Source organism: Tupaia chinensis, unplaced genomic scaffold, assembly GCF_000334495.1.
Source record: "Tupaia chinensis unplaced genomic scaffold, TupChi_1.0 Scaffold143570_1, whole genome shotgun sequence".
Classification (NCBI taxonomy): Eukaryota; Metazoa; Chordata; class Mammalia; order Scandentia; family Tupaiidae; genus Tupaia; species Tupaia belangeri.
Genome location: NW_006203415.1, coordinates 367,065 through 390,870, shown reverse-complemented (window position 1 = coordinate 390,870; position 23,806 = coordinate 367,065). Strand labels below are relative to the sequence as shown.

General features: G+C 37.6%; 1 protein-coding gene and 1 pseudogene across 1 annotated transcript in view; both read right to left on the bottom strand.

Annotated features, from left to right (window-relative positions):
* The window catches only part of DCBLD2 (discoidin, CUB and LCCL domain containing 2), an 82,975-nt gene that overhangs the window by 26,416 nt on the left and 32,753 nt on the right, over positions 1 to 23,806 (bottom strand). The window contains exons 3-7 of the mRNA XM_006163914.2: positions 20,265 to 20,402; positions 6,212 to 6,263; positions 2,768 to 2,840; positions 2,368 to 2,501; positions 721 to 761 (exon numbers count right to left, since the gene is read on the bottom strand). Of these exons, the coding sequence (XP_006163976.1) occupies positions 721 to 761; positions 2,368 to 2,501; positions 2,768 to 2,840; positions 6,212 to 6,263; positions 20,265 to 20,402 (438 nt within the window). The remainder of the gene's footprint in view (positions 1 to 720; positions 762 to 2,367; positions 2,502 to 2,767; positions 2,841 to 6,211; positions 6,264 to 20,264; positions 20,403 to 23,806) is intronic.
* LOC102484155 (phosphate carrier protein, mitochondrial pseudogene) lies at positions 16,353 to 18,969 on the bottom strand (annotated as a pseudogene).

The window sequence follows — 23,806 nt, the reverse complement described above, 5'->3', positions numbered from 1 at the left end:
CAGGCAGGAAAACGACAAAATGGCAAGCCCCTGTCTTAAAAAAAAATAACAATAAATTTTAAAAGATGAACAGCTAGGCAAGTATTTATTGGGCACATGTCACTGTGTGTCCTTAGGAAACCTACAAGAATATTTACTCACGAGCAACTGTCTACTGAACTTGTCACCTTCTCCTGGGTCACTCCCTGGCTCAGAGTATGACTCACCCCTTCACCTTCTTCATGTTTCGTGCATACACCACATTCTCTAAGAGGCTTTCCCAGATCCTACCCAAAACTTCAGACCAGTTCTCCTGCATTTACTATCTCCCTTCCTTATTTTTCTACTTAAAAAAAAATCCTATTATAAATGATAACTTACTACTTATCGCCAGTCCCTCACTACCCCAGTGTAAGCTCAGGGAGGCAGGAGGCTGGTATTTTGCTCACTGTTGTATCAACACCAGAATGGTATGTGGCAAACAAAAGAAGGTACTCAAGAAACAGTCTGTGTTTAACAAACTAATTCTTTCTCCAGACAAGTCCAAAAGTATCTTAAGATACATTCCTTGCTTACACGCTCATTTCCCTACTCATATGAAAAGCACCTTCCTTACTTTACAATGTTACCATGACAATTAAACAAAGTACAAAACACCAGCAAAAGGCAGTGACTGACAGTCACTAATCAAAAATATTAGCTATTACACAACTTATAAGTTATAGTCCATAAAAGACTTACCACTTGTCTTAAATGTAAAGAGACTTGTAGATAAGTGTCCCCTGAAAGAAAGAGACATTTTTTTCTGTGTAATACATAACACATTGACTTCCCCATATTTGTCTTAGTGAAACTTTTTCATTGGTTTCCTTTTTCTCTCACTTAAAGAATTAAGATTCCATAGCCCTTTTCCTATATGCATTTATCACTCCATTTCACACAATTAATGCAAATGTACCCACAAAACCTTTATTATATACTATTTCTCCATTGTGAATTAATGTGACTCCTAAAACTGTTTGAAGGCAACTGTTTTTGATGAAAGTATACTAAAGGTGTAATTCTCAGAAAACGAGACTTGAGTTTCCTCCGGTACACGGGAAGTAAGCTGGCTACTAGAAGAGGAAGTCAGTGTGTGTGGGAACAAGTCTCGGGACTAGCACGCAGCATTACAACTGGACTCTGAAGAACAGGGCAGAACGCATGAGCTGAGAGAACGGCAGGTGGGCCAAGTGGCTGGCTTACCCCATGAGAGGAGGAAGGACCCCAGGAAACTGGGAGGAATAAAGCCATCAGAGTGTGCATTCAGCACAATACTCAGACCTTAAAGGTAGAACGCAACTATCTTTATTTTTTAAATTATGGAAAATACACACACACCCCTTTCTGAATGAGTAACGGGAAAAGAATGAAAGGATGTGCATAAAAATCAACTAGAGAGGGGCCAACAGGTGGCGTCGTGGTTAAGGTACTGAATTCCCACATGGCCGACTGCTTTTGAGTCCCAGACCTGGTGGCTCAAAAATCATGCTGGGTGTGTGTGCGTGTATGCCCAAATTCCTAGGACAATGGAAGAGAAGGGATTACAGCGTTGCCATCTTCCTCTGGGGGTGATTTCTCACTGTCTCTCTCTGGTGCACAAACATGTTCTATGGCAAAAACTTAAAACAAAACAAAAGCAAACAAAAAAATCTAGAAGAAATCCGAGAAAGGAAAGGTAGTTGACTCTACAGCAAGGGTAGGCCAATGACAGCCCATGAATGGCATCTTTTGTAAACTCAGTGAGCTAAGGATGGCTTTCACATGGTTAAGGAGTTATATATAAAACTTCTAAAAAGTACATGACAGAGACATGTGGCTCAGAAAGCCTAAACAATTTACTAGCTAGATTTTTACATAAGAAGTTTGCAGATTCACGCTCTATAGTTCCAGGTATGAATCATGCTCTTGTCTTCTGAATGAAAACTGTCATTGGATCTTGTAAGAGAAGCTGGTTTCAACTGTACTTGGTAGTGGCTGCAAGACGAAGTGTATGTAAGAGCTGAGATTTATAAAAACAGATCGCTAATACTGCATTTCTTCCACTTTTGATACCTAGTCTGCTTGTAAATCAGTAAAACATGGTCGACACCATAAAAATACACTCTTAAAATATTCTCTTGGAATGAGAACCACCCTGCCCTTCCAAAAGACTACTTTTTGAAGTAAAACAAGCTAACATAGTGTAACAATGACGATACTCTTTGGAACACTCGGACATGGAGCACACACAAACGAGTGCTTACTGTATAAAGGTTATTTCATGAACATTCACAGAGATACTGCTGACATCTAGTCCCTCGCCTACCCCTACCCAGCATGTTTATTATAAACAGCATCTATACTTACACCACCGATGTAACGTTGTTAGCCAAGGAACTCTCATAGTATGGGATACCTTTGCTAATTACAACACTGATTTGGCCACCCAGAGTGTTTGACACTACTCCTGCATGCACACCAGCCATGCACAATGGTGAGGACTTGAGGAAGGGAAAAAGGAAAGATTAGGTTTTAATTTTCTTTTGATAATTCATAAATAAGATACTTTTACTTCCTCAAGCGTTTTCTTATGAACATAGATTACTAGTATTTTAACAACAGATACGTAACAGAATTATATAAATGTAAAACGAAAAAAAATTCCTAAAAAATAAAGATAAGGCTATATAATAGAAACATATCTATTCTGAAGTCTTAAAAAAATAAAGTTATATCATGACTTTTAATAAGTCTATATCTAACTTACATCTCTATATCCATGAGGAACTGTTCCAGATATCTCAGCAAAAGGAAGGAGACAACCAGCAGGACAGTACTTACTAAGGAATGAAAATATGGGAAAGATTATATAATGCTGCACTTCCTGTAGAGAAAGACCAAAAACATCATATATGCATTTTTTTTCAGTTCAATATAAACATCATAATTTCACCACCCTCAAAGAATCACCAATTTTAAAAAATCCTTTCATGGGTGTGGTAGCTTGGGAAACACACTGGGCGCATGAGCATGCATGCCCAGAATTCTGAAAGGAGGGAAAATGGAGAAGGGACTGTGGCAGGACCATTCCCAATAGGGGTGCTTTCTCACTTTTCCTCTTTCTCTCTCTACTGCAAGCATACACATCCTCTGGTAAAATTTAAAAAAAATAAATAAAAGTCCTCTCAGATTTTCTTGCATTTCCATGTATAAAACATGTCTTTACTCTCATATTTATAAAAATGTTCTTATATTCTACACAGTGCATTACATCATAGTGAATGGTATGCCTATTTCTACTATAAGATCTATTAACATATTTACTAGTTACATGATATTCTAGTTTGTGGATAAACCATAATACAGTTAATCAATTTTCTATTTATCAAATTTAAGTTGCATTAAAAGAAGTTTGGCATTCACTTATTTATACGTTCACTCCTCTACCTAACGACTCACTCAAAACATTTCTCTAAATATTTATCATGTTATCTCTTGAACGTTGGGCTGTGCTAGTGCAACGGTTTGAATGTTTCCCCCAAAATTCCATGTGCTGGAATTGGGTTGGACCGTGACTGGATTAAGAGAAGACTTCATCCAATTACAATGTTGAAAGCTGGGGCCACTGGGAAGTGATCGGCATCAGGGTGGGGCCCACATTTGAACACTACAGATTTATAAGGAAGAACAAAAGACAGAGAGAGACATTCCGTGTGCACATCTATCCCCTCCTGTGTCATGACGTAGCCAGAAGACCCTTGCGGATGCTAGCAGCATGTTCTTGAACTTCTCAGCCTCCAAAACTGTGCACTACATAAACCTCTAGTATTTTTAATTTCCTAGACTCAAGTATTGCTATTATTAACAAACAGAGCTCTGGGCCTCACTGAGTTTACATTCTGTGGTAGAAGACACTAAGCCAATACTTAAACAATGAATTAGATTTTGATTCTACTATTAAGAAAAGTACTCTGAAATAACTGGGAGAAGTCTAACTGAATGAAAGCAATACGAACATTCGGGAAACTTACTACGTGCCAGGCACATCCTAAATGTTTCAGATAATCCACACAAAAACCCTATGCAGTGGGCACTGTTATTATCCTCACTTTACAGATAAAGGAACCAGGAACCAAGGGGTTGTGTGCCCACAAAGCTGGTGGGTGGCAGATGGGCTCCAGGATCTGTGCTCTTACTGAGGCCTCTGAAGGAGTGAAGCTGGGACAGTGAGCTAACAGACGTCACTGGAACAAGTGGTGGGAAATGGAGAGATCAGAAGAAAGGGCACCCTATGCAGCAGGACAGCCAGGCGTGTGCCGGGAAGTGAGGATGGCCAGTGTGAACTGAGTGCGGAGAGCAAAAGTACTTGGAGAGAAAGTTAGAGAAATCGGCAGAGGCCAGGTCATGCAGAAACCCCATGGCCATGGCAAGGGCTATGGGATATATCAGAAAAAAATAGGAAGTCAATAAAAGATTTTGACAGTTTACATATATAACCTGATTCATGTATATACTGGGTTGTCAGGAAAGTCATGATCATGACGCATTTTTGTATAGAAAAACAGAAAAATATGTCATGACTTTCCTGACAACATAATTGCTTGCTATAGCGTATATGCGCTTGCCAGAGAGAGACAGAAAACATATGAAAAATCACCTCCCAGGGGCATGGCTATGCTGCAATCCCTCTTCATTCTCCTTCTGGGATCTTGGGCATGGATGCACATGTGCCTGGCATATTTTTCAAGCTGCCAGGTCTGAGACTTGAACCATGCAGTCAGCCATGTGAGAGCTAGCCACCTGAACCTTTGCCTACCTGCTGGCCCCTGATTCCTGTTTTTTAAAAATGTTATTTTGGTGAGTGGGAAGAAATGAGACTGTGTAGAATCATGAGTGGAGGCTGGGACGCCTGTTGGCAGACAGTGCAATAACCCGGGGAGTGGATGATGGAGCTGGAGAGTGGATGGAGGGCAGCTAAGCCCCTCGCAGGGCTTCCATACTCCCATGCCAGGTCCAGGGTCCCTCTCAAATACTGAAGAGCGTGTCCTTCGTACTGAGAGAGAGTCCTATCTAAAGCCAAAACTCAAGTTCTCTGGAAAATGGTAGCAAATTGGGAGGCGGTCGAGTGAAATGAGTCTTAAAAGTTGAGAATGATTTTGCGAAAAGCCAGAACAGTAAAGAGATTCTAAGCAAAAGTCCTTAGAGCCCAGAGCAGTGCAAATAATCCAAAGATGCAGTACATAAAATATGAATGGAAAAATGGCCCAAGTACTACTTGTGAAGGACCCTAAAGAACAGGCTAAGAAATTGTAAAACTCATAGTAAAAGTTTTTTTCGAGATTCTGAAGCAGTGAAATGATCAAATATGCATTTTTTCTTTTCTTTTTTTTTTTTTTTTTTGAGAGGTTTTTCGCTATAGGGCGTGTGTGCTCACCAGACAGACAGAGAGAGACATAGAGACAGAAAGCGAGAAATCACCCCCCAGGGAGGATGGTCACGCTGCAATCCCTTCTCCTCCATTCTCCTCTCAGGATCTTGGGCACGCACGCACACGCGCCCGGCATGAGTTTTAAGCCACCGGGTCCGGGACTCGAACCGCAGTCGACTACGTGGGAGTCCAGCGATATAGCCATTACGCTAACTGCTGGTTCCCCAGATATGTATTTTGAAAATCAACTTGGCAGTAGTGTAAATGGCAGAACAAAGCCTGCAAAAATTAGAAGTGGGTAATCAATCAGGAGTTGAACTTCGTCTAGGCCAGAGACTAAGACATGAAGCAGAGAAACAGTACACATGCTGAAGAATTCTGATAGCCTAAATTGCCCCCTTCCTTTTTATATGAAAGTAGCTTTTCTACTTTAATTTGCACTTTTCCCAAATTTTAAGATTCTACTTTTTCTATAGTTCTACTTTGAAAGCATATTAAACTCATACTTTCATCTTAGAGAAGATCTATATGCTACAATTGAAGCAAAATTTAAACACAGCAACTAAATGTCTTCAAATAAGCTCTAATTTATTGTGTCTTTGAACAATGATTACGTGTCACATAATAGACATTTATCTTAAGTGTGTACAGAATGAAAATAAAAAAGTGAAAGAAGTAGTTAACTCCTACTGACCAGGATGCCTCTCAAATGCTGGAGAGAGAATCCTTCAACAAAATTAAACAAACACGCAAAAACAAACAAAATCACAAAAATGGTCATACCTGAACTCAGGTTCCAAAAAATTAGATGCAGTGTCCAAGCAAGTAATTAGATCTAGAAAAACAAAAAACTGACTTAGTAATATACAGATTTATTTTCCTAAAATACTAAATATCGCAGGATTCTAAATTTTAAAATCTCAATGGCATGTCAAGGTGGCGATAAAAACGTCACAAATTTTTGTTTAGTATGATTTTTTTCTTAGTTTCTGGAGCTGTGTCTCCTGAATACTGTTAACCACCATCTCACCCTGTGGAGTCACATGTCCTATCTATAGAGCATACAGAAAGAAGTAAAACGCCCTTAAAGCGGTTTTTGTAAAATATAGTTCCTAAAACAAAACCTATTTATCACATAACTAAAAATAACCCTTTGCTACTGATAGAGAAAGAAAGACAAAAAGGAGGTGAGTTAATTCTGTGGCTCTGACTACTACCCAAAATCTGGTTCCCTTAAGCAGCAGCATCACTATCTCCTGAAGAATTTACTAGAAATTTGAATTCTTGAAGTCAATCCAGATTTACAAAATCTCTGGAGGTGGGGTTCCAATATCTGTTTTAACAAGTCCATCAGATAGTTAAGCACACTGAAGTTAGAGAAGCACTACTCTAAAAGAAAACAAAACAACAATTTTAAATATCTATCTAGACATAAAGCACTTCAAAATAAGAACTAACCTAGCTGTTTTGAGGAGGAGTTAGGAATGAGTAAGGTTGAGAACAAACCTGATGACGTAAATTCTTCTGAACGGAATGATGAATATCTACTAGAACTGGAATAAAAATACCAGATTAAGAGAAATCAAAAAGAAGAGGAGAAAGCACTGAGTTAGAGGAGGAGGGAAATGAGCAATTTAAGAAAAGAGATTATATAGAGGCTGAAAGTTCTTCTAGTCAAGCCCTTCAGATGTGCCCATCTTGCTTCCAAAAAACACAAGTTGATTCTTTTTTCCAACAGAACTGCTGCAAGGATGAAATGGAACAAGAAAGATATGGGCCATCAGTGACTGCAGCAACCAGATGACCTAAGCACACTGAAGAACATAATAAAAGATTAAAAGAAGAAATGTTAGATAAACTAAAAGATTTTAGGAACTTGGTTCTCTGAACTTTTGGGCTGTCCACAGAAAATTTCCAGATCAAACAGGATTCCTCTACTGACTTCTACTCCATCAATTTTGTTCAAAATCCAAATAATAGCTTTAAAAGCTGACAGGGAAATCATGTGCTCAAATAAATAACAATTTCACATCTCAAGGAACTGGAAAGCAGCAACCAAAAAAACCCACAAAAATAACAGAAGAAAAGAAACAGTAAAGATAAAAGCTAATATGAAATAGAGAATGAAAGAACTGTACAAAAAAAATCAATGAAACAAAAAGCTGTTTTTGAGAGGATAAATCAACAAACCATTAGGTTGACTAATCCAGGAAAACAGAGAAAGGAACCAAGTAGATAAAATCAATAATGAAGTTGGTAATATTACAATCAATACACCAGAAAGACAAAAAATGATGCAAGAATACTATGAGTGACTATATGCCAACAAACTAGAAAACCTAGATGAAATGGAACAAATTTCTGGACACACACAAGTTATCTAGGCTGAATCAGGATCATGTAAACAGATCCAAATAGACCAATAAGTGATGGGACTGACTGAATCAGTAATTAATAGTATCCCAACAAAGAAACATCCAGGTCCAGATGGCTTCACTTCTGAACCGTACAAAACTATTAAAGAGTTAACCCCAATTCTCAAGATTTCTAAAGATTCAAAAAAAAAAAAAAAAAAGGAACTCTCCCAAACTCATTCTATGAAGCCACTACCACCTCAATACCAAAACCAGACAAAGAATTAATAAGAAAAGAACACTAGAGACCAATATCCCAGTTGAATACTGATACAAAATTCTGAACAAGGTACTAGCCAATGGAATTCAACAGCATATGAAGAAGATTACACACCATGAACAGGCAGGCTTTATCCCAGGGATGCAAGGATGGTTCAACATACGCAAAACATCACATTAACAGAAAAAGATAAAAACCATGTGATTCTATCTACAGATGCAGAAAAAGCATTTTATGAAATATAACATCTGCTCATGATCAAGACTCTCAGCAAACTAGGGACAGAAAGGACATTCCTCAACATGATAAAAGCCATATACAACAGACCACTGCTAGCATCATACTAAATGGGGAAAAGTTGAAAGCTTTCCCTCTTAAAACCCAGAACAATATATAGCTGCCCACTTTCTCCACTCCTTTTCAATATAATGCTGGAAGTCCTAGCCAATGCCATCAGACAAGAAAACAAAATAAAATGCATTCAGATAGAAAAAAGCAGCTAAGTTATCTTACTTGCAGATGACATGATTATATACACAGAAAATCCAAAGAAATTCACCAAAAACCTCCTAGAATTGATAAATGAATTCAGTAAAGTAGGAGGACACAAAATTAATATACAAAAATTTATAGCATTTATATACACCAACAATGAACAGATTGAGGCAGAATTAAAGAAAGCAATCCCATTTACAATAGCCACAAAACAAGTAAAATATTTAGGAATAAGCCTAATCAAAGAAGTGAAAGACCTCTACAAGAAAAACTATGAAAAACTGAAATTTTGAGAGTGATCCAAAAAACAAAATCCCATGTTCCTGGATCAGAAGAATCAATATTATCAAAATGTCAGATCTACCCAAATTAATTTACAGATTTAATGTAATTTCAATCAATGTGCCAGCGCCATTCTTCACAGAACTAGAAAAATCAATTATAAAATTTATCTGGGATCATAAAAGACCCCATATCAGCATGCCAAGACAATACTGTGCAAAAATAATAAAGTAGGAAGCATCTTGTTACCTAACTTCAAAATATAATACAAGACAGTGATAATCAAAACAACACAGTACTGGCGAAAAATAGACACACTGACCAATGGGGGAAAAATGAAGTTGTTTCAGAAAATGGTGCTGGAAGAACTGAATATCCACCTGCAGAAAAATGAAGCTGGACTCCTATCTCTCATCATTGACAAGATAATCAACTCAAAATGAATCAAAGATTTAAATATAAAGCCTGAAAATATAAAAGTACTGGTAGAAAACTTAGGGGAAGCTCTTGAAGACACTGGAGCAGGTAGAAATTTCTTCTAAGACCCCCAAAGCACAGGCAATAATCCAAAAAAATAGACAAGTAGGATTAAATCAAACTAAAATGTCTTCACATCAAATAAAATAGTAATTAGAGTGGAAAGATAACCCTCAGAATGGGAGAAAATATTTGCATATAATTCCTCAGACAAGGGATTGATAACCAGAATATACAGAGAGCTCAAACAGCTCACCTATAAAAAAAATGAATAATCCAAAATAAAAAATGAGCAAATGAGCTGCACAGACAACTCTCCAAGGAAGAATTATGAATAGCCAAAACGTATATGAAAAAGTTAAAAATCTCTTGTCATAAGGGACATACAAATTAAAACCACAATGCAAAACTATTTAACTCCTGTTAGAATGGCTAGGATCAAGGAAATAAAGAATGAGACATGCGAAGGGCACCATTTTACACTGTTCATGGGAATGTAAAATAGTACAACCTCTGTCAAAAACAATATGAAGGTTCCTCAAAATCTACAAATAGAGCTACCATATGACCCAATAATCCCATTCCTTGGTATTTACCCAAAGGATAGGAAAACAGTCAAAGACACTCACAAATCTGTGTTTATTGCAGCATTATTCACAATTGCTGACATATGGAATTAACCTAAGGGTCCAAAACATGACTAGGTTGAAAAACTATGGCACATACATCCTATGGAATATTACTCAGCGGTAAGAAACAATGAGACCGTCATTTGATTTAAAGTGGATGACTACAGAGAGATTAATATGTATAGAATGTCTCCTTTCTATGGCAGAAATGGAAAGATCTGAAGATATGGTAGTAGAGAAGGTAAGCGTAGAGACCAGAGACTATAAAGGATGGGAATGCATGGCAGAAGGTAGCAGAAGGGGCAAAGGGAAGAAACATTTAACAGACAAAAAAAAATGTGAAGTTTTCTGTTGGAAAAAGATGAAACACATTTTCTAAATTTTGTTTTACAAAATAAACTATAAGAACAAAGAACTTTCCTTGAATTAAGACCTAGTTCATAGGTTATATTAAAGGTTATGTTAATGACTTCTTCCTGCTCTTAGAAAGCAATTACAGCATATGTGTTGAAGTGCCTGGTCTACTACCTTACTTTTTACCTGGTCCTGGCATCTCATCTCTCCACTCCTTCTGTTCCCCTGGCATAAACTGTTCTTTTGGCCTGGAAGGCTCTTCATTACCCTTTAGACTAGGTGATTCCTCTCTAAGATCTCAATACTGCTTCCTTATGGAAGCTGTCCTTGGGATAGCAGAATTATCCCTGACCTTCACAAATCAAACCCTCTAGCACATAGTAGGTACTTAAGTTTTATTTTAATGAATGAATGGCTATTGTGTTCATAGTATCATGCATTATGCAAGAGTGATCTGTTGGGGTAATTATAGTTATAAGCAATACCATTTTATAATGCCTAGTCCCTAGACAGAGATCAAAGCTGTCTCGTTTTCACCTTTGTATTGCTTGCAGCAGTCACAGAGTATGTTATGAACACTTACTGAATCAATGGATGAATAGGTTTTGACTTTCAGCATGTCTGGCTAAGTCTAATGATTTACTAACTTACAGAAAGAAAAATGTGGAAGACCCAAAGGCAATTAGAGAAATAAGTGATTTCACATCTAAATCCCTGGCTAAAGAACTGTGTCAAAGGTGGCCAATTCACTAATGGAGATGACACCTAGAATACTTCCTAGCACACTGATAGAACACAAACATTTGTTAAATTAATGGTCACAATAGCAAGCACAGCATAATTGGTCATTCTATTTTACAATTCTGAAGAAGCTTTGTTTATTATCCAACTGAAATGCATCTTGAAGGGACTAAAGCATAATTGTGTTATATGAATAGGAAAGTAGTATTTTGAGAGCAATTGTTTAAATTAGTATCTATACACCATAGACATTCAAATGATGATGATTTGTGTTTCAAGAGCCTAAGAAGACAATGCCTAGATAGCAGTGTACAACAACCTAGTCAACCAACTGGGAAAGTCAGACAAATTGAATTACCTATAGTCTAGTTATTCCTGACAATCTTCGTACAGCATCAATACGAATTGATTTTCTACTTTGCTGCTCCACTTAAATATTCAGCATCCAAGATTAGATGTTGAACTCTAAGATTAACAGACTGGGATGAAAAAGTACCTGTGTGGTTCAACACTGCATTCTAGCAACAATAAAGCTGCCAGTTGGCCCCATTACCTTTGGGCCACATGCCAGAAAGCTGGTCAATTATGGACATATTCAATCAGGACAGGGTTTTTGGTGGCAAGTCTATACAGTGCTGAAACTCCACATTATGTCTTGCAAATGTGTAGCTCACTAACCTTGATCTCAAATTCCTCTAAACTGAAAAGAGCTCCCTAGGAGGAAAAAGGGAATTCGAAATGGACAGCTACAAGGAGAGCCAAGATAGAAGAACAAAAAGCAAGCCATGGGTGCACATTTTGACATTTACTACTCCACCAATGCAAAGGAAACATCAAATTAAGCAGAGAATTAAGCTTTAAAATATGTCTTTCTTGCAAGTATTTCTCAAATAAATGGCCTTCCAGAAAATTGTCATTACAAGGTATCCATAAAAAGATACAGCCTGGACAGATGAATCTAGTTCAAAAGAAACTGTCTGCCTTGGAGATTCCCAATGCAATGTATAAATTATCATAACCCATGACACAGAATTGAGAGTCCAGGAAAAAAACCTCCATTTGTAATCAACAGACTTTCAAGAACATTGCCAAGATAATTCAATGGTGAAAAAAAATTCATCTTTTTTTTTTTTGAGAGGTTTTCGCTATAGGGCGCGTGCACTCACCAGACAGAGAGAGACATAGACAGAAAGCGAGAAATCACCCCCCAGGGGAGATGGTCACGCCACAATCCCTTCTCCATTCTCCTCTCAGGATCTTGGGCACACATGCACATGCGCCCAGCATGAGTTTTAAGCCACTGGGTCCAGGGCGCAAACCGTGGTCGACTATGTGGGAGTCCAGCGACATAGCCATTATGCTAACTGCTGGTTCCCAAAAAATTCATCTTTTTAACAAATGGTGCTGGGACAACTGGATATCTATAAGCAAAAGGATAAAATTGGACCCCTACCTTAAACAGCACACAAAAATTAACTCAAAGAAGATATAAATTTCAGAGCTAATACAAAACTTTTAGAAGAAAATGTAGGAGTCAATCCATACTCAATTTTGTGTGTGTGCTAATTTTAAATGAACACTCACTACACACAAAAGAGAATTTATAATATAGATGTTACTGTACAAAGTACACAGTATATAGCTGGCCTTCTGTAACAGCAGGTTCTGCATCTGCAAATGTGAACAATTGTCAAAAAATATCTGGAAAATTAGTGGTTGCATTGGTACTGAACATGTACAGTGCATGCAAATACTATACTTTTCATATAAGGGACTTAGAAAATCTGTGCATTTTGATATTTGTAAATGGATCTGAAACCAATCCCCTGTGGATACTGAGAGGTGACTGCACTACATTTGGGTGCTGCAGACAAGAGAGGGTGTAGTGATAGTGAGTGGAAAGAGCCAGCAGGTAGCATGTTGGTTAAGGTGCTGGATCCACACAGCTGACTCAGCAGTTTGAGTCCCAGACCGGCAGCTTGAAAAACACACTGGGCATGTGTGAGCGTGTGTGTGCTCAAAAGCTCCAAAGAAGGCTAGAGGAGAAGGGACTGTGGCGATGGCCATCCATCCTGGGGAGATTTCTCACTTTCTCTCTCTCTCCCTCTCTGGTGAGTGCAAGCACCCTATAGCAAAAACCTACAAAGAAAAAAAAAGTGAGAGGAAAGTTCTCAGGGATTATACTGAGGCAGATTGGCATTCTTTTTCTTCATTGTGTAGACTAAAAGAGGGTCAGGTTCTACAGTGTCAATTCTACACTAATCTTAGCAGAACATGGTAACTCAAAGGGAGTGTAATCATAATCCCAAGAAAAAGATTTCTATCCTTCCCCTTTATGTACCTTCCTAAACCCTAGAAAGCTTTTGAGAGGAGGGACCTGAAGGGAGGATAACATGACCATGAGGAAGAGCACAAGAGAGTGCAGAGGAAGACAAGCTAATAATAGCAGGATGAAAGATGTTAGGGTTTTCTCATTGATGATTCCAAAGGTCAGAATTTCTAAAGGCAGCTTCCAAACTTAGCAATATTACTACTATCAGGTAAAAGGGACAGTTTTTCTTTAAGTATAATTTAAAAATTTTCCAACATATAATAGTATGAAAGCTTTAGAACCTTGTAAGTGTGCCATTAAGTACTTAAACATGAAATCTTACAATGGCCCATGAAGTATGACAAATATTATATATGTTAACCAATTGATTAATAAAACAGCACTTTAGTATCTTAGAAACATTTTTGATCGACAGCATTGGCTATTTCTGAGATTGCAAGATTGCACAATACATTTATTTAGACTCCCCGCCTCCCAATTAATACTGTTTTGTATTCTTGACTGACTTGAAAAAAAAGCTCTCCACAGTGTTAGCACCCATCACTTACAACAGTGTAACACAAACTGCAGGATATAATTAGTTCCAGGGTATAATTTTTGCCTAGTTGAAGCCATTTATTTCTAAAGAAAGGAAAGCCTGAATGACTGTATTTATTCTTACTCAAGAAAGCATGAAGTACCATTCCTAACTTAGTGTATTTATGTAACAGAAAAGAAAAAATTAAATAAAAAGACAATATATACCTAGAAATTCCTCTTCTCTATCTGCTCTAAAATTTATTAAACAACCAAATTCCCTGAGCCTGAAAGAGTATGTCATCCTGCTTTTGTAATTCACACCTTGTCAGTAACTGTGCATTGTGGGTATGTGGACAGCTACTTTGCTCAAGTGCTAGAGGATGTTGATAAGGCTAGTCTTATTGTTAAATTCTCCTGATCATATTATTGTGTGATATTAAGACTAATTCTTTATTTCCATGACAGGAATAAGGCATTCATTTATACCATCTGCAATTTTGTTAAGAGTTTATAGTAGTATGGGGCCGGCAGGTGAAACGGTGGTGAAGGGCGCTGGACTCTCACATGGCCGACTGTGGTTCGAGTCCTGGACCTAGCGACTTGCCCTCCCTCTCTCTCGTGCTCTCTCTTTGTCTCTCTCTCTCTCCTCCTCTCTGGTCGAATTAAAAATAAATAAATAAATAAAGTTAAATGAAATAATTCTTAAAAAAAGAGTTTATAGTAGAATATATTACACTCTATTGTGATTCAGAATGAACTTACATTTCCTAAGTGCCACTTACTATACTAGGCATTTTACCTCCCCTTTTATATGATGTTGTTAGAGATTCAATCATAAGTTTTTCTTAGAAATGATACATCTATGGGAAATCCACAATAAAAGCTCAGAAAACAATTTCATAGATTAAAATAATAAATGCTTTCTTATGAATGAGGTAGGGAGGCATGGCTCAGCTGCCTAAGCAATCAGCCATGCAGTCATTCACCCACAAATAGTTAACTAGGTCAAATCAAACCTTTATACCTAAAGTCCTATGTATTAAAAAATAAATCTAAGACATATTAACAGATAGCATAATTCACCTGTACGAACGAATCTAGGATGCTAATAAGTACAGTCATATTTATCAGGGAAGGATACAACCACTGTTTAGCACAAGGCAGTACAAACACATACGGAGTCCCTTCACACATTCCAACATACAAAGAAAAAAGTGAAACAAACAAAAAGCAAACACTAAAATCATTAAAGTGCTCTTCAGGTTGTTTTTATTTCAGAGTTTGACATAACTCTAACCAATAAGTTGAACTGCCTCTTTCGGTTAACATCTAACTAACATATTAATTCTACTTTAAATTTCTCTTTCTCTGCAAAACTGGTAACACTTTGTTCATCAGCACCTTCATTCTACAAATTGACACTAAAATACAGATATTTTTCTGCATATTAATTATATCATACAAACCACACACACATGCACACACACTCATTTGTGTGTTAACATAAATGTATCTGAAGATAGGAATATAAACTAAAACTTCATTAATAAGACCTTATTAAGATGAACTTAATTGTTTAAGGGTATTTGAATGTTTGTCAGGTATGACAAGAACAAAAATTGGAACACAATATAAAAACGAAAAGCAGAAAACTAGCTAAGTAAGTATAGTCCTCAAAACAAAACAGATTGTACACAATTACTGTAGAGTTAAGGCAGCAATCGAAGGAATCTGTACTCCTATTTTTAAAACCAAAAACATTCCATGTAGGGGGGAAAATACCAGTTAAAGAAATTTGGACTTTCATAAAGGAATTCTTTATTCTGCCCTATTTCACTTATAAATTAATGTAATCTGATGTAACATGGAAGAAATGGAAACTATTTACAAAAAATGTGGTTAAAGAATGAAGCAATCAGAAAATTTTTATTCTATTAGTGTTAACTGTCATATAGCAACAATAATCCTATTGAATGGGAATATTTTCTACGCTCAGCTGCTCACAAGTCTTAAGCACACTGTCATCAGTTTCAAAGGGCTGGCAGGTGATGGATGAATAAGCATTTATGAGTGCAAAATAGGAAGTATGTCAATATCTACCTTGGATCATTTTATCTCACATGAAATTTTAAATGATTTACTATTTTCTCTCCCCCCAAAGAGCAAACTTTAGACAGATTAATAAAAAATTCTGGATTGGTAAAATTTGAGGTCGCAGGGTTCAAAACTGTCTTTTCAGGGAACCAGCAGTTAGCGTAATGGCTATGTCGCTGGACTCCCACATAGTCGACCGCGGTTCGCGTCCCGGACCCGGTGGCTTAAAACTCACGCCGGGCGCGTGTGCGTGCGTGCCCAAGATCCCGAGAGGAGAATGGAGGAGAAGGGATTGCGGCGTGACCATCCCCCCTGAGGGGTGATTTCTCGCTTTCTGTCTCTATGTCTCTCTCTGTCTGTCTGGCGAGCGCACGCGCCCTATAGCGAAAATCTCTCTCAAAAAAAAAAAAAAAGAAAAAACTGTCTTTTCAGTGATGACTTCACGTTCTACAAAAAGAATACCAAGATTACCACTTTACAACCGTGCGTGCTACATAGATACACAGACACATACACATCTCAATCACGACACACACAAATAAATGCTGCCTTGAAGGCCTAGAAGCTTTGAATGCAAATTTGTATGTCTTCTGAGTTCATCGTTATATAACTAAAGTAACTTTGCAAAATAATTGCCCATCCTAGGAATGCTGACTCTTCTGAGAAACTAGCCACTGTTGAACAGATTCAAAAATAGGAGTTCTAATTGTGCATCTATAAAACTCATCTTTCAAGCCCAATGGTAAATGCTTTGTTTTTAAACTTATCTTTTAGAATGAAAATAAGGTAGCATTTATTATTATATTAGATGAATAGATCTGAGTTAGTTTGGTCCCCTGAGTGGTTGGTTCTGCCTTCATAGTAAATTAGGGAGTATCCCTCTATAGAATTCCCCACCCCCACCATGAACAGATAGGTTTATTTTAACAGTAAATTTGAAACTCTTGCCTAAAGCAAAAGTACTACAGTTACTATATCAGGAATAGACAATGTCCTATGTTGTCAAATATATAGAAATTCCTTTTGCACTTTTCATCACTGATCAACAAGCAGATTCAGTCCACATTTGCTTTGATATATCTACTTAATCAAGTTAACCCAAGCTTCTTCTTCAGAGACTCTGGCATCTCAGGTGGAGGAGAACAAGGGAGCCTGAAGCAGACCTTCATGGAGTCATAGATGCGCCACTGGTGTGCAGTCAGAGTACCAATCATGATGAAACAGGCAGAGTCCCTTCCATACACCTCTAAATCCAAGTCTCTGGAGGACCTGGGGAGCACTGCTACCTTTCTCTTTATTTGATATGGATACCACAGGACCAGCAGGGTGAGAAACAATTGCACAGAAGACTCCCAGCTAACTGCTGTTCTGCCTTTGTACCTTCACTTCTGGGCTTGGAACCACAAACTTGTACAATGCTTGAACAGTACGTCTAAAGCAGGCAAACTTCATCATGGTGTATGGAATTCATGCCATCCAAAGAGGAGCAACCCCTTTGCAGAATGCATTTAAGCCTTCTTCCTTAAACATTTTAGGAGCTGCATCCCTTGATGTGTTTGAATTCCAACCTTAGCAGCTTCCATAGGAGCGAAGGCAATGTCTGTAAAGAATTCAGCCCTGGCAGAGGCAGCCAAATACAGTGAAGTGTGCCAGAGACAGGCATCCTCCTCTCCAAGCACGTTGCTGTACAAGACTTCCTTTACAGAACTTTTAAGAAGCAGTGGTTGCTAAGATGAGTGTCCAGGATATTTTAGAAGTTGATATGTATCTTCGATTTTTAAAAGTCTAGTTGAGGGATCAGCAGGTGGTATGGTGGTTGAAGGTGCTGGATTCCCACGCGGCTGACTGAGGTTCAAGTCCCAGACCTGGTGGTTTGCTTTTTCGTTTTCCCTTTCCCTCTCTCCAGTCAAATTAAATAATAATAATAATAACAACAACAACAAATGGAATTAAATAAGTCTTCAAAAATAAAAAGTCTAGTTGGAATTTGATGAGATTATGCCAACTTGGAGTAGAAATATTAGTTCCCTCATACTTATTAGATGTGCATATATATATATATACATATATTCATAGACAAGATTCATAGATATAAACATATTACATATATCCATCTCGGTAGCTATAGATATATAAAACTTTGCTTGTTACCCAATAGGGAAATAAGAACTCTTCTTTTCACTGGTAGATACTACTTTCCAAATAGGAGGTTTACAGGTGAAAATGGTAAGAGATAAGTGGTAATGGAAATGGCTGGGATCTACTGCACAAAGACCATTAAAAACAACAGGGGGAAAACACACTTTTATAAAATCTCTTATAAAAACTAGCAACAAAAGTGGAAAAGGACACCAAGGACAGTTCCTTAGAGTCAACATGAGCATTACAAGTCAGCGCTTCATCCGAGATGACGTCCGTATGTTCGGAGCCTCTTACTACTTAAACCCCAGCAGGATGAATCCTCCTTCTCTGAAATGTTTCTCTGTAGAAAACATGTGGCTTTAAAGGCTTTAAAACCTACCATGATTTTAGAGTTATAGTCATAAGGAGACCTATTTCAATCATCTCTGATCTGGTTTCTAACTGCCTCTTAACTGGCTTCCCTTTATAATTATTCTTGTTTCTCTTTGACCCACTCTTCACAGATCAGGGAGATCAGCCAAACAAAAAATACCTCTGCTCTAACAGCTTCCATGCATTCTTAGGAGAAAGCGCCAACCCTTACATTTTCTAGAAAGCTCAGAATAATGAGACCTACTTACCTCCGACTTAGGCCAGTAACTGGCTTTTTCTCCATTTCCCTCCTGGCTTTTCCTCACAGAGAGATCTTCGTACCTGCTGTTCTCTTCCCTAGAAGACCTTCCTTTCCTTGTCTGTCTGAGACCTTCGATTAACCCTTCAGTTCTCAGTTTTAAAGTCAGGACAGCAGGTGGTATGGTGGTTAAGGCAGTGGACTTCCACTGGCAGATGCAGTGAACTTCCATTGGCAGACTTTGGTTTAAGCCCTGAACCCAGCAGCTTGAAAATCATGCTGAGCACCTGTGTATGTGTGCCCAGAGTCCTGAGAGGAGAAGGGAATGTGGTGTGGCCATTCCCCCAGAGGGTGATTTCTCACTTTCCCTCTCTGTCTCTCCTCTCCAGCAAACACAAGTGTCCTATGGCAAAAAAACTTAACATTTTTACTTAAAAATTAAAGAAAATAAAGTGACTTCCTTCAAGAAAGCTCTGCTCTTTATCAGCCTTCCACTCCTTGTGCTCCTCTGGCCTCCTATCGGTTGCACAATTTCTTCATCGTACTTATAACTGCAATTAAGTAATGAACAATTGGTTTTATATCTTTTTTTAATCCTGTACAGTAAGGTTCATAGAGATATGATTGTCTCTGTCTTATACTGCTGTTTCCTCAGTGCCAGGCATAGAGCAAGAAATAGACATCAAAGAGAACATAACTTCGAATGCGCTCTTGTACAAAATAATGAAAAGAAGTCTATCTCACACTAAATCAAGGCTATCAGTACATACTATAATATTAACGAGTCTGGGTGAGCATGTAATGGATGAAGTAACTGTTGAAACAAGATTTTTCATAATCTTTTCATTCCTCAATACTCTAAATCTCCCATGGATTGCTAAACTGGGGACATGTAGTGATGTTCCTTGAAAATATTCACAAAATTCATTGTTGCAACTAAATTTCCTGCATAGAAACAGCCTGAGGATTTTAACCAAAGCCAACTAGCCTTAAAATAAATGAGTCACTATAAGACACTGTAGTTGAAAGACCATCCCAGAACAATTAGTCAGAAAGTCAGTCAATAATCTCTTGAATATAGTTTAGCTAACTGACTAGCTCCAATAAAACAAATACTTGATGGACAGGACAAGTTTTTGCCATAGGGCATGTGTGCTCACCAGAGAGAAACAGTTAGAGGGAAAGTGAAAAGTCATTCCCTAAGGGGAATGGGTACACCACAATCTCTTCTATTGGGATTTTGGGCACACATGCACACATGCCCAGCATGATTAGCTGCTGGGTCTGGGATTCGAACTGTGGTTGGCCATGTAGGAATCCAAGGCCTTAACCACTATGTCACCTGTGAGTCCCAAAAGGTAATGTACTTTTCATTTTTAAAATTCTGAAATAGACTTAATTTTTTTGCCAGATTTACATATGTCTTTCTGCTTTATTCCATCTCAGATAGTAAGTACTAGAACAAATATTTCATTTTTGTTGTTAGAAATTACAAAATATAGGAGCCCCTGTAAAGGCAAACATTACCTTGTTTATCTATAACTGAATATGAGGCCAAAAATCCTCTTCCAGAAATATGGATTCCACTCATGAACAGCACTGTAATTTCATTGCTTTTTGATTCAATTGAATGGTTCATTTGTAACCCCAGACCACAGTATTTGCCTAGGAACAAAAGAAAAGCAGATATTTAGGTGATTCTCATGAAGTCAAATAATATTTCCAATACAGATAATGTTATCAGAATAATATACCAAACTGAGTATTAAATTAGTATAAAATAATAACTAGAGTATTTAACAATCATATTACTCTGGAGGAAAAAAAAAAGCCAAGTAATAACTGTTCAAATTATTCAAAAACAAAAATAGCAAGGGCATCGCTGACCTTATGATGATTCAATTTCCTAAGACATGTATGTATACTCTTTAAAATAATAATGAGGAATTAAAAAAAAAAGCACTTTATGCAGGTCAGTGTCTTGTGTATGAAGTGGTGGTCCATCAGTAATCCTCTTAAAATGCCTCCTTTTGGTCAATCCCTTTAGTTGATCATTTCCAGTCTCATGGATTGGCTTTACCAGTGTGAGATACGACAACTCACAAATTTAAACTTCCATACAGAACCCTTTCTTTGAACTTCAGATGCACATATCTAACAGTCTGCCTAACTTTTATCCCTTAAAGACTAAAAAGTATGTAAAAAAACAATGTTTTGTCAGTACGGATCTCAGTATATTAAGATAAAAAGCCACATAATGATGTAAAGCAAGATATCTATTAACAAATAATAAAAATGGATTTTCTTATGTGCTGGGTAATTTGATGAACACATTCTGAAAAAGGATTTCCAAAAAATGTTTTAAGCTATGGCAAGATCACTTGATTAAGGGTAATATGGACTTTCAGAGATACCATTTCCTGACATTTGATCTTATGAGTAGAAAATCCTAAGAAACAGCAAAACCACCAGAGAACCAACCCCATAGCACAGCAGTTTGGGGCTATGAAGAGGATGCCGGACCCCATATGGCTAACTGGAGTTCAAGCCCCAGTCCCACTGACTTCATGTTGCATGCCCAGGATCCTGATGGTATGGAGAAGTGAAGAAAAAAGGACTATGTTGTAACCAGGCCAACCTACCCCTTATGCATGTATGTACAAGTCCTCTAGCATACAACAAAACAAAACAAGACAAAACCAAAAAAAAAAAAAAACAAAAACAAAAAAACAAACAAAATCAAAACAAAACTCACCAAACTACTAAAAAATGTTTAACATAGTCACAGAATAAGGATACAAAAAAACCCCCTGTATTTCCACATGTTAGCTACAATTGGAAAATAAAATTTTTAAAACCTTTCATGATTTCATCAAAAAAAGATTAAAATATTTAGGGATAAAATTATAAACAGAAGTTCAAAGTCAGTACACTGAAAAAACACAAAAATGCTGCTGAGAAAAATTAAAGCACTAGATATATCATAAATATGTCAAGTTGGGAATTGGAAAAGCTCAATATTGTTGAACTTTAGTGTTCTCTAAATTGGATGCTCTATCAGAATCCTAGAGCATTTTTTTGTTTTTAAGAAATTAAGATGAGCCTAAATTATATGGAAATGCAAAGGCTACATGATGCATCCTCAAAAAACAAAACAAAACAAAACAAAACCATGGACAATGCATATTATGAAAAGCCTGTGCATGGATTTAATTTCTTTTTGCATTGACATAAACTCAAACTTCTAAAAAATATTTTAGTTTGCTGTAGGGCATGTGTATTTGACAGAGACAGAGACAGAAAGAGAGTGTAAGAAATCACCCCGTAAGGGGATGGCCACACCACAATCCCTTCTCCCCTCTCCTTTCCAGGCATGCACACATGAGCCTATCGTGTTTTTTGAGCCATCAGTCCAGGACTGAACTGAGCAGTAAGCTGCAAAGGATTCAGCCACTTTAACCACCACACCACCTGGTTGGTCTCAACATAAACTCATACTTTAATTCGACTTTTTCCACAAATGTTTTGAGGTCATTTGGTAGACTAGCCAAAACAATTTAAGTAAAAAAGAAAAACAAAATAGTTGAGGGTTTACCTGATTTTTAAATTCAGCATAAAACTACAATAATCAAGACAGTGGTATTTTTGTAAGGAGACACAAACATATATATCTGAACAGAGCAGAACAGAATCCAGAAAAAAACCCAAATAGATGGTCAGCTGGTTTCAGACAAGGCGCCAAGGTCATTCAATCAGGGAAGGACAGCACATGCCCCCAGCGTACCCTTTTATTTTCAGTGGAAACTGTGGGGCCATGTGGGATGAGAGCCCCTTGATCCCTAGGCTATGAGCTACCCTAGTTCATTCTTTCTCTTTTTAAAACCACCTACTGTGCCAAAAAAGGTTCTAGTTCTATTTCTTTTTTTTTTTTTTTGGAGAGGTTTTTTCACTATAGGGCACGTGTGCTCGCCAGACAGAGAGAGACAGAGAGACAGAGAGACAGAAAGCGAGAAACCACCCCCGAGGGGGGGATGGTCACGCCACAGTCCCTTCTCCTCCATTCTCCTCTCGGGATCTTGGGCACTCATGCACATGCATCCGGCGTGAGTTTTAAGCCACCGGGTCGGTGATGTGAACCACGGTCGACTATGTGGGAGTTCAGTGACATAGCCATTACGCTAACTGCTGGTTCCCAAGGTTCTATTTCTAAATATGGAATACTGTTTAAAATATAACTATTGGAGCCAGCAGGCAGCTTGGTGGTTAAAGTGCTGGACTCTCAAATGGCCCACTGTGGTTCAAGTCCTGGATCTGGAGATCTGCCTTCTCACTTTCCCTCTCTCTCTCTGTGCCCTTCTCTGGTCAAATTAAAAAATAATAATAATAATAAATAAAATGAAATAAGTAATTCTTTAAAAAATAAATAAACTATAACTATAAACATTTTCAAAGTTCACAAAAGTGAACACACTATCAACCCTATGACAGTTATTATCTGAATATACAAGAAGAGATGACTAATCTTCAGACTTATTTTTACTGTTATTTTTAAAAACTTTGCCAGAGGTCATGTATGCTTGACAAAGAGAGACAGAGACAGAAAGAAAGAGAAAGAGAAAGTGGAAACAAACAAACAAACAAACATGGGAAATGGTCATGCTGCAATCTCTTCTCCATTTCTCCCGCCTCTAGGGATTTCGGGTATTCACACACACACACACACACACACACACACACACACACACGCGCGCTTAGTGTGTTTCTCAAGTCACTGAGTCCAGGACTCAAATCACATGGTCAGCTATGTGGGTTCCATTCATCTTATTGACCACACCATGGGCTGGACTTAGACTTATTTTTAATACTAACTTATAAATAACTTGGTACATAAGACAATATTATTGTTTTGAACCCTAATATTTAAAAATAATGATCTAATATTAAAAACAAAGTGAGACATATTGTTATTGCAAATATTACGTCAACTAATGCAAATACTACAAGCTATACCACTTCGTAGTAGCAAAGCCAATGTGTATAGAGCCAGTATTTATCCCATTAAATCTTAA